This window comes from Phoca vitulina, unplaced genomic scaffold, assembly GCF_004348235.1.
Source record: "Phoca vitulina isolate PV1807 unplaced genomic scaffold, GSC_HSeal_1.0 scaffold41, whole genome shotgun sequence".
NCBI lineage: Eukaryota > Metazoa > Chordata > Mammalia > Carnivora > Phocidae > Phoca > Phoca vitulina.
Genome location: NW_022589744.1, coordinates 13,673,974 through 13,685,371, shown reverse-complemented (window position 1 = coordinate 13,685,371; position 11,398 = coordinate 13,673,974). Strand labels below are relative to the sequence as shown.

The following is an 11,398-nucleotide window of genomic DNA, read 5'->3' as shown; positions in this document are numbered from 1 at the left end:
CAGCCCCGCTCACACCAGCCCTGCTCACTCACACTAGCCCTGCTCACACCAGCCTTGCTCACTCACAGGCCTTTTCTCCACCATAATGCGGGATCTGGCCAACATCACTCATGATGGCCCCAAGTGGATTGTCTTGGATGGAGACATAGACCCAATGTGGATTGAATCTCTCAACACCGTGATGGATGACAACAAGGTTCGAGGGGCTCCTGGATTCCAGAACTAACCCCCAAAGCCATAGTGATGGCCCCGGGGCCTGGGTCAGGGCAGGGCAGGGGGCTCATGGGAAGGGCCACGCATCACCACCCACCGCAGACAACAGAGAGAACCTGCCCTAGACTGGAACCGGAAGAGTGAGGGTCTGTCTGGAGCTCTGCACAGAAAGTTATGAACAAGGGAAAGTTCCCTGTCACAAGATGTGTTTGTCGTAGGACACAGCCCCACATGCCCCCATCTGAGACATGTTTGGGCAGCAGCGAGCGTGAAGGGTGCAGATACAGAGAATATTCTTGCTTAATCGGCATGTGACATAACATGGCAGAACATCTCATATCTTGGAAGGCAGAAACAGTCTTCAGAATGATCTAGAAGCAGCTTAAGAAAGTGATTCTCAGTTGGGTGGAAGAGGGAACTCAAGAATCCCCGGGGAAGGGGGCGGGGATCATGGTTTCAGAAAGCAAACTGAACATCCCAGGGACATCCTACACGGTGTGCACGTCCGGGAGCCTCGTGTGCTGTCCTGGGGTGGGCGGGGCGGACGTGGGACTGTGGTCAGGGACGTCTGGGGAAGGCTGGGCTGGGAGAAGCTGGTTGGTGGCGGGCGCAGGTGCGCAGGTCCCAGACTGCCTCCTCGTCGTTCGGAGACACGTCCGTGTGACGACCCATCAGGACGATGGCACGTGGCCCCTGTAAACCCACAGGCCTGCCTCCCTTCCCAGGTCCTCACCCTGGCCAGCAATGAGCGAATCCCCCTAAACCGCACCATGAGGCTGGTGTTCGAGATCAGCCACCTGAGGACGGCCACCCCGGCCACCGTCTCCAGAGCCGGCATTCTTTACATCAACCCCGCAGATCTGGGGTGGAACCCGTGAGTTGCGTTTTCGTTTTCCTGGTCCAAACTGGCGGAGGAAGATGGGGCTGGGGGCGTTTCGGAGTCGCCTGTGTGGGTGTGCATCCAGGCCTTCGGGAAATACGGCGTGGTGCTCCCCACGCACCGGGTCACAGCAGTGACAGGATGCGAGACAGCCCCGTGACTGTGGGGGTGAGGCACAGTGACGAGAGCGGGCACCCTGAGGGGGACGGAGGAGGGTCCGGGCCTGTCGCCGAGACAGGCGGTCTTCCCGAGAGGAGGCGGACTTAGGGCTGACACCTGGCGGGAGAGGGAGTTTTCCAGGAGGACGAAAACTGCAGGGAGCGTGCCGGGCGAGAACCAGCCTGAATGGGGCACAGGCGGGTGGGGGGAGGCAAGAGTGGGAGGTTGCGGGGTCCGGGCGGTGGTTAGGTGTTCGTGGGTGGAGCATGAAGCCCGAAGATGCTCTTGGCAGGAAGGGGCCGGCGAGGACCAGCCTGCCCATGCGGAACCATGGGTGGCCCCTGGGGACAGAGATGAAGGGAAGATGTGAGAAATATTTGAAATCTTAAGAAATAGAAGATGTGGCATTGATTCTGGGGACCCAAAGTCCACAATCTAAGTGTGGGTATGGTTGGTTCCTCCCAGAGGCCCTAAGGGAGAACGTGTCCCAGGCCTCTCTTCTGGCCCTCTCTCCTGGCTTCTGGCGGCTCCGGGGCATCCCTGGCATCCCTTGACTTCTGGATGCATCCCCCGATCCCTGCGTCTGCCTCTACACGGCCATCATTCTGTGTCTCTCGAGGTCTTCCCTCAGTCCCCTCTTCTTGTAGGGACAGTCATCAGACTGGGGCCCACCCTAATGCAGGACAATCTCATTTTGAGATCCTTACCTTGACTATGTCTGTCTGCAAAGACCCTTTTCCAAATAGGGTCACATTTCCCAGTCTCAGTGGACCTGTCTTTTGGGAGTCATCATTCTGCCCACTATCACCACGTGTGAGAGTTTTCGGGGTGGGCAGGCAAGGCAGGAGCTGTGGACACAGGGCGCCAGGAGGGGGCGGGGATCGTGTGGTGCTTGGGGGCACAGGGCCCCCCGGGAAAGAGGCAGCCCTCCCCCAGGGGCAGCAGTGACTCGAGGCCAGGAGACCACGGGGCACATTCTAGAGCGGGAAGTGAAGGGAGGCTGCCTCTGGGGGCCGGGCAGGAGCCAGGCCGGCTTGTCCTCCCAAGTGTGTGTGTCTCCCTGGGCTTGCATTTCCCGTCAAAGCCAGCGTGCCCATCTGCACGCCCTAGACGACTCTAACCAAGGCAACATTTTTAATTTGACATAAACACCTTCAGGAGAGAGGGCAAATACAGCAGTCTGTGCACAGATTCGCAACCAGCCTCCACTCTGAAGACCTGCTCTATTCGGAGGGCAGGTCCTAACCGTTGCAGGCACGAGGCTTACCACGCTTTGCCCGCAGACGCAGACTGTGGAAAGGATGACTCTGTTACTGTGGACAGTCCAGGGCGTGATGGGGCAGAGGTCTGAGCTCTCGGTTCTCTGTCCCGATAGAGCACAGTAAGGATTGGAGCCTCCAGCGTGGGGGCTCGCTCACGGAGAGGCATGTCCTCCGGCTGTGGGTGGCGACGTGAGCTTCCTGCTTCGGCTCGGGGCGTCCTGGGAATGACACGCTCACTGACCCCCGAGGGAGCCGGACACCATTTATGCTTTTAGCAGGCACTCATGCAACACTCATGGTGGGCCAGCCTCCCTTCTGTGGGCTTTAAAAATATCAGCCCAGGTGGTCCTTCAAAATGGGAGTCATTGTTGTCACTCACACTTATAGATGACGTGTTGAGTAACTCGCCCAAGCCGCTGTTGGCCACAGTGGAGTCGATTCAAGCCCAGGCAGCAGGCCCCAGAGTCTGTGCCCTCACCCTTATGGGGGGGCCACTTCTGGGCAGCCCACTCCAGAGGCAGCTGGGCGCCCGACAGTCCAACATGGCTCCTCAAGGATTACCTATTACATTAGTTTGGACTTTTCCATGGAATGTGACAAATTCAACTCAAACTAGCTAAAGCAAAAAAAAAAAAAAAAGAATTGGCTCAATTCACCAAAACTGCTTCAGGCATGGCTGGATCCAGGAATTCAGATGATGTAATGAGAGGTCCCTGTTCCTCTCCCTTTCTCGCCCTTCTCTTCCCCTCTTATCCCTTCTCTCCCCCTCCCGCCCTGATGATGTGTCATGGGATTTTTCTCTTCCCCTATGTCCAGCTCTGCTGCCCTCAGCATTGGCTTCATTTGGGGTAGCAAAGGTGGTTCCCAGTTGTTCTAAGCTTATGGCATAGCTAGAATGCCAGAGAAAGAGCACCCCCCCACAGCCCCAGCACCCTCATCAGACTCTCGTAAGCTCTGCGTCTGGCCCTATCACCAGAATCACTTAGAGACACCAGGGTGTTCAGCAAGGGGAGGGTTGCCAGGCAGACCCAACATGGTGGTCCCAGCACCCAGTGCCTCCCCGTCTTCCCCAGGGTGGTGAGCAGCTGGATTGAGAGGCGCAAGGTGCAGTCTGAGAAGGCCAACCTGATGATCCTCTTCGACAAGTACCTGCCCACGTGCCTGGAGAAGCTGCGCTTTGGGTTTAAGAAGATCACGCCCGTACCCGAGATCACGGTCACCCAGATGATTCTGTACCTGCTCGAGTGCCTCCTCACAGAGAAGAACGCGCCGCCCGACTCCCCCAAAGAGCTGTACGAGCTCTACTTTGTGTTTGCCTGCTTCTGGGCTTTCGGGGGAGCCATGTTCCAGGACCAGGTGAGCAGCCGGCCACGGGGGAGCCCGCCGCCCACGTGAGGTCTCTGGCCGCCCCCAACTGGGCCCTGCTTGTTGTTCTTGTTCTTCAACAGCTTGTAGATTATCGAGTCGAGTTCAGCAAATGGTGGATCAATGAATTTAAAACGATCAAGTTCCCCTCGCAGGGAACGATCTTCGACTACTACATAGATCCTGACACTAAAAAGTTCCTGCCGTGGACGGAAAAAGTGCCTGCCTTTGAGCTGGACCTGGACGTCCCACTGCAGGTAACTGCCCCAGACAGGTGACAGTTTATTGACGACTTAGGAGCAGGACTCCCCGTCCCGTCTCAGGCTTCCTGACGGACGACCAGATGCAAACAATTTTCAACAGCAGGACCTTTTAAGTAAACCTGGAGATTGAACAAACTGTTCAGGTCTGCAAGTTAGTTGGAAGGGGGAAAGCGGAGGCTCAGCGTGTCTGAGGCTCAGGGCTCCTCCCTCCCCTCCTGTCCTTCTGCTCCCCACCCCCAGGCCTCTCTGGTGCACACCACAGAAACCATCCGAATCCGCTACTTCATGGACCTGCTCATGGAGAAGTCGTGGCCATTGATGCTGGTGGGGAATGCGGGCACGGGCAAGTCCGTGCTGATGGGGGACAAGCTGGAGAGCCTCAACACCGACGACTACCTAGTTCAGGCTGTGCCCTTCAACTTCTACACGACCTCAGCCATGCTGCAGGGTGGGGGCCGCAGCCGAGAGCAGGGGTGCAGGGTGGGGGGCAGGCTGGGATGGAGGGTGGGGCCGGAGCCAAGAGCAGAACTACAGTGGGGGCCAGGGGCAGGAGCAGGGGTGCAAGGTGGGGGGTAGGCCAGGGTACAGGGTGGGGCTGGGGCCAGGAGCAGGGGTGCAGGGTGAGGCCAGGTTGAGGTGCAAAGTGGGACTAGGGGTAGGAGCAGGGGTGCAGGGTGGGGTCAAGGACCAGGGTGGGTCCAGATAGCCCAGTCTGGACACCCCCAATCATGCTCATCCCACATGGCTGCCCCCCAGCCTCCACATTCCCCATGACCCCTTTTCACCAAAGACCCAGGGACTGGCCAGGGTCCTCTTCACTTGCCACACTCCCTCCACTGGCCTCTAGCCACAGAGTAGGGGGGATGGGAGTAGGAGCTCCTGGGCAGACCCACGAGAGCCCCTGCCCTAACCAGTCTGAGGCGGCCCCGAGGTTGTCCAGGTGCGAGGTTCCTGCCGCCTTTGCTTTGGACCCTCCACGCCCACGGCTCACTCCTTTGTTCCTGGGGTGATGGAGTCGAAGCCCCCCATCCTCGGTGCCCCCTCCAGGGCCACTCCCTTGGCCACGGCCTCTGGTGCTGGGGACCCTGAGCCCAGCAGGCCCTCCCAGCAGATGCACCAGGCATGGTGGTAGCCAGCCGGCTCCCTTCTCTAGGGGTTCTTGAGAAGCCACTGGAGAAGAAATCCGGTAGGAACTACGGCCCCCCAGGCACCAAGAAGCTGATCTACTTCATTGACGACATGAACATGCCCGAGGTGGACAAGTATGGGACAGTGGCCCCCCACACGCTCATCCGGCAGCACATGGACCATGGGCACTGGTGAGTGGGCAGGGAGGGGGGCCCGGGGAGGGGCAGGACCGTGACACACACCACCAGGGTGGAGCCTCAGGGCTGGAGGGGCGTATCAGGTCTCCCCCTACATCCATCTGCTAGGCCCTGGGCAGGCAGCCGTGGCCAAGAGCACCCACGGAGGGAGGACAGACAGGTCCCTCTCCCATCGAGGGTCCCTCTGGCAGGGGAGACAAAGAGGTGCAGTTGGACAGGCAGGGGGAGCTCTGAGCGAGCCCCCCAGTGCGGCCCCAGGGCAGTCCCCCGGCTGGGACAGAGACAGGCCTGGGGAGGCTGCCCTGCAGCTGAAAGCTCGAGGCAGAGTCAGGACCGGTCATGGGACGGACTTGGGAGGGAGAGCATCCTGGGCAGAGCAAATGCCACATGCAAAGGCCCTGTGGAGGGTGGGGGGGAAGCATGGCACAAGGAGGACCCAACGTGGCTGGAGTGTGAGAGCCAGAGGGAGAGGGCACACAGGGCAGCTACAGCCAGACCTCAAGACCTGTGCTGGCCCGAGAAGCCTCCCGCGGGCAGCAGAAAGCTTCGGGTGGCATGTTTACAGCTGCAGTTCGGAAAGACCAAAAGAACATTCAGGGCAGTTAACCTAAGTGTGTCTGACACAAGGGTCCTGTAACGACCTGGCCAGGGGCCCAGGCCAAACTTGGGGTTTTGAGACCGAAGGAACCCAAGAGCTCCCATCGGAAATCAGACCGTGGAGGCATGAAGCCCACCCCTTGCTGCCGAGAACTAGAGGCAGAGAGGGCTTCACAAGGGTCAAGCCCACCCACGTCCATCACTTGCCCTGTCCCTGCTCCACCACGCTGGGCTCACAGGTCGTAGGAAGCCAGGAAGGTTAGAATGGAGCAGGGGCAGGTCATGTGGGGACAGGGTGTCAGGGACCGCTCCCCAGGGGACGTGACAGAGCCAGGCCACGGGGTCAGCAGGCACTGAAAACGGTGCGGGGCGGCCCCCCTCGAGGAGCTGGGACCTGAGCTCACGCCTGCACCCCGAGCCACTCCGATGCCTTTCTTGAGAACATGAAGCAAAACTGGCCGCTTCACCTGTAAGCGGTATTTATTAAGGTGTGGTTTTTTTTATCTGCACATGCAAGAAATGATTGGGGGTGGGCTGGGGGGCCCAGGGATGGCTCCTGCAGGCCGGCGGCACGACGTAGCGCCCGTGTCCCGCGTGCAGGTATGACAGACAGAAGCTGACGCTGAAGGACATCCATAACTGCCAGTACGTGGCTTGCATGAACCCCACCTCCGGATCCTTCACCATCGATCCCAGACTCCAGGTGGGCAGAGATCAAACTCTGGTTAGCCAGCCGCTGTGGGTTTGAGGCTCACTTTGGCACAAGAAAATAAAAGCATTGATTTGGGGTGTTGTCAGGGCTGCAGGCCGACATGCTCTGGAGAATTCCCTCACCTTGCAGCATGCGTGCGTCAGGGAATTCCCCGGGGCAACGAGACGTGAGCCAGCCCTCCCTCAGACCCCACAGGGCCGCCCGAGTTAGCAAATGCAAATACGGGCGGCCAGTCAAATGTGAATTTCAGATCAACGACAAATACTTGCCTAGTGTAAGCATGTCCTGTACAATATTTGGGACACACTTGTACCGAAAACAATGACTTGTTGTGTATCTGAAACTCAGATGTCACAGGATATCCTGGATTATATCTACGACCCCACCCAAGCAGGACCTCCCCTCTGAAGTATCTAAGCAGATGGAGACCTAGAATAGAAAACCAGGCCTGTGCCCTGAGACACTCTTTTGCCTCCACTAAAATTTTGCTTGAGAGCATGACGTGTGGATTTGGCAGTTTCGGATATGCTCGATATTTGATGGGGTTTTAGCACATGTGAGGCACGAGGAGGACAACTGTCCATTCTGACCATGCCCACAAGACACTAGGGGCGGCGGACAGAGTCTGCTCTCCCAGAAGGCAGCCCCGGCCACAAGCTGGTCCCTGCGGGCTGCCTAATGGGGGTTTGTGTTGTTCCGAACAGCGCCATTTCTGTGTGTTTGCTGTGAGCTTCCCAGGCCAGGAGGCCCTCACCACCATCTACAACACAATCTTGGCCCAGCACCTGGCCTTCCGCTCGGCCCCCATGGTGGTTCAGAGGATGAGCAGCCAGCTCGTGGCCTCGGCCCTGGGTAAGCTGACCAGCCTCATCCCCCCCTCCTGTGGGCACAGCCTACTGCTTTATGGGGCTGATGGCTTCTTCATAGTTTCCCCTGGTAAATATTTTATTTATACTTTCAAATCAATATTTTTAAATGATGCTATGTTTCAGCAAGAGATATTCTGAAATCCAATTGCTTGAGGGGAAGGCAGGGGGTAGGAAATTCAGTGTACAGAAATGATTTACATGTGAGTAGAGCAGCAAACCTCCCCCCTTGACAGCTGCACAGATTCCTTACTTAAATTGTCACTATCTCATAGTCCATTTGCCTTAGAAACTATACCTTAAGCTCTGCACTTCCTGAGGCCATTAAGAGCACCTAAGAATCGATGTATCTCTTTCCTGTAACAGCCCTGCATCAGAAAGTCACTGCAACATTTCTTCCCACGGCCATTAAATTTCACTATGTCTTCAATCTCAGGGATCTCTCCAATATTTTCCAGGTACTGCTCTTCTAGCCTCTTATGGGCCATGTCCCTGATCCATAGGTGCTCTCCTCCTCTGCTGCTCTCAGGAGGGAAAGCACAGTGATGTATGGACTGACAATAGTGATGGTGATGATGACTGCAATAATGATGGTGGTGATGATGGTGATGGCGATGATGGTGATGGTGGCGATGATGATGGTGATGGTGATGGTGGTGGTGGTGGTGATGATGATGGTGATGGTGATGGTGATGATGCTGGTGATGATGTCAGTGATGGTGATGATGATGATGGTGATGGTGGTGGTGATGATGTCAGTGATGGTGATGATGATGATGATGATGGTGGTGGTGATGATGTCAGAAAGATGGTGATGATGATGATGGTGATGGTGGTGATGGTGGTAATCATGATGATAATGGTGATGGTGATGATGCTGGTGATGATGTCAGTGGTGATGATGATGATGATGGTGATGATGGTGGTGATGTCAGTGGTGGTGGTGGTGATGGTGAGGATGCTGGTGATGATGTCAGTGGTGGTGGTGATGATGATGGTGATGGTGGTGGTGATGATGATGATGATAGTGATGATGATGCTGCTGGTGATGATGTCAGTGGTGATGATGATGGTGATGCTGGTGATGATGTCGGTGATGGTGATGATGATGATGGTAATGATGGTGATGGTGATGATGGTGGCGATGATGATGCTGGTGATGATATCAGTGGTGGTGATGATGATGATGGTAGTGATGGCGATGGTAATGATGATGATGATGGTGATGCTGGTGATGATGGTGATAGTGATGATGATGGTGATGATGATGACGGTGATGATGATGATGGTGATGATGATGGTGATGACAGTGATGGTGGTGATGATGCCAGTGGTGATGATGATGATGATGGTAGTGATGGTGATGGTGATGGTGGTGATGATGACAGCGATGATATTTTCTCTTATTTATTGACTGTTTAGTTGGAGCCAGGCACCAGGTTTGACCACTTACACTCCCATCTTCTCCTCCAAAATACACGTAACGTGCTCCTATATCCGCCTGTTAGAGAAGGGGAATCTGAGACTCCGGGAGGTTAAGGCATGCTCAGCTAATGCCGTGCCCTCTAGAGGCCCCTCCTCATCCCTATGCTATCTCGCTGCCCCCAATTATGTCATTCATAGCCCACATCACAATGTGTAATTACCTTTGCCTGATTGCATCTCCCACTAGAATGTGGACTCCATGAAGGCAGGGCCTACCTTGTTGCTGTGATCCCAGAGTCCCAGGGAAGGCCTCGAAAACAGCAGACCCTCAATAAGAACCTATTGAAGGTGTCCAGGGCACTTGGTCAGTAAATGGCTGAGCAGGACTAGACATGGGCAGGCTTGCTGCAAAGCCCAGCTCGGAACCCGCTGCTCTGTGGCCTTCAATAGTCTGGCTCCCCGCCATGGTCATACTCCCTTGTCCCTTCTCCACTACCTACGCCCTTAGAGAATGAAACCCCTGGCTCTGTCTTGTGAGAACTCCCCCCTACATCTCTCTCCTTGACACACCCTCCAGCCTCCAGGATTTGCATGGCCTTGGCCATCAGTGGCTTCCCTGGCTTGGCAGATCACTCTCCGGGCAAGTGACCACTCTCTTGCTTCATCTGTGAACAGCACTTGGCTGGCCTTCGTAACGCAGCTAAAGACGCTGACCACCTGTGTCTGGGGCAGGGACTCTTATTCTCCACAGTGGAGATCCTGAGAACACCGCTTGACCTAGTCCGCCTCTGGCTGCACGAAGCTGAGAGGGTGTATGGGGACAAAATGGTTGACGAGAAAGACCAAGAAACATTGCGCAGGGTCACCATTGCTTCCACCAAGAAATTCTTTGATGTAAGTCAAGCCACCAAGTCCCTCTGATGAGCCCAGAGAGGCTCCAAGAGGGCAGAGTCTCTAGGGTCAATGATAAGGCCAGCCCTCTTGGAAGGGCCCTCACGTGAGGATGGGAAGGACCACACTGGGTCCCAAGAATTGACTCTGTCAAGTGAGTGTGCATCTGAGGGAGAAGGGATTGACTCCTCAGTAGGTCAGGATGGGATGACCTCCATCCATCCATTTGGGGTAGAGAAAGGCCTGGTTGGGTCAATGTGCTCTGCTGGTATGTCCTGGGCTTTCTTGGCAGATTCACTTCTTTCTCTTGATGTGATGGGCATGGGACCATCCTACCAGGGATTTCTGGCAGCAGAGCCAGCCCTGGCAGCAGTGGTTTGGGCCCACGAAGACGTGGTACCCTGAGCCCACTGTGGCAAGGTGCCAGGGCTACCACTAATGACCTGTGTGCCCGTGGTGGCCAACAGCAGAAGTGCCTTCCCTCTTATTTCTAGGATCTTGGGGATGAGCTCCTATTTGCCAAACCAAATCTCTTCTGCCACTTTTCTCACGGGATCGGCGAGCCCAAATACCTCTCGGTAACCAACGTGGCTCATCTGAACAAGCTCCTAGTGGACGTCCTAGACAGTTACAATGAAGTCAACGCAGTCATGAACTTGGTGAGTAGTGTTCAAGCTGACAGCACGGGCAAGGGGCTGGGACCCGGGTTTCCTGTCCTTTCTCATTATGAACCCCTTAATGGCGCTCTGGGGCGGCGTGACTCACAGCAAACACCGCCGGGTCTGAGAGGAGAGTCTGTGCCGTGGAAGGAGCTGAGTCCAGGTGCGCTGGGATGCTGAGGTGTCTCTCTGGCCTCCACAGGTGCTGTTTGAAGATGCGGTGGCTCACATCTGCAGGATCAACCGCATCCTGGAGTTGCCCCGTGGGAATGCCCTGCTGGTGGGTGTGGGCGGCAGCGGCAAGCAGAGCCTCTCACGCCTGGCCGCCTACATCAGTGCACTGGACGTGTTCCAGATCACCCTCAAGAAGGGCTATGGGATCCCTGACCTCAAGGTGAGACGTGGCTTTCTGACAAGCCGCCCTTGGCTGGGGGCGGGGGGGGGGCGGCGGTTGTAGAGAAAACTCTGACCACTCGCATGTCCGGCACACAGAAAGTGAATGTCACCGCAGGGTCCTCGTCGTACAAAGTAAGGGCCAGGACACGTTTCAGGCAGTGCCCAGGTCCACGTGGCAAAGGCAAGAGGATGTGTGGTCTCCGTTCCTGCTGGGCTGGGGTCTGCAGTGAGAGCACAGACAAGAGCAAAGGCCCTGGTTCTTGCCCCCGGTCACAGGGCTGCTCTGAGTCGCTCCCCGTTCGCCAGATTAAATAATTCAGGGCTGTTACTGGGTCTCTAATGACTAACTTGGATTCGGGAAGGCTGCTTTTTGAGTTAATTAAAT

General features: G+C 56.3%; 1 protein-coding gene across 1 annotated transcript in view; it reads left to right on the top strand.

Annotated features, from left to right (window-relative positions):
- Positions 1-11,398, top strand: part of DNAH17 (dynein axonemal heavy chain 17) — a 97,354-nt gene that overhangs the window by 50,730 nt on the left and 35,226 nt on the right. Inside the window, exons 42-53 of the mRNA XM_032429380.1 lie at positions 69-196; positions 939-1,087; positions 3,588-3,870; positions 3,963-4,136; positions 4,383-4,590; positions 5,296-5,461; positions 6,665-6,767; positions 7,481-7,628; positions 8,009-8,100; positions 9,800-9,961; positions 10,453-10,617; positions 10,820-11,011. Coding sequence (XP_032285271.1) covers positions 69-196; positions 939-1,087; positions 3,588-3,870; positions 3,963-4,136; positions 4,383-4,590; positions 5,296-5,461; positions 6,665-6,767; positions 7,481-7,628; positions 8,009-8,100; positions 9,800-9,961; positions 10,453-10,617; positions 10,820-11,011 — 1,970 coding nt within the window. The remainder of the gene's footprint in view (positions 1-68; positions 197-938; positions 1,088-3,587; positions 3,871-3,962; positions 4,137-4,382; positions 4,591-5,295; positions 5,462-6,664; positions 6,768-7,480; positions 7,629-8,008; positions 8,101-9,799; positions 9,962-10,452; positions 10,618-10,819; positions 11,012-11,398) is intronic.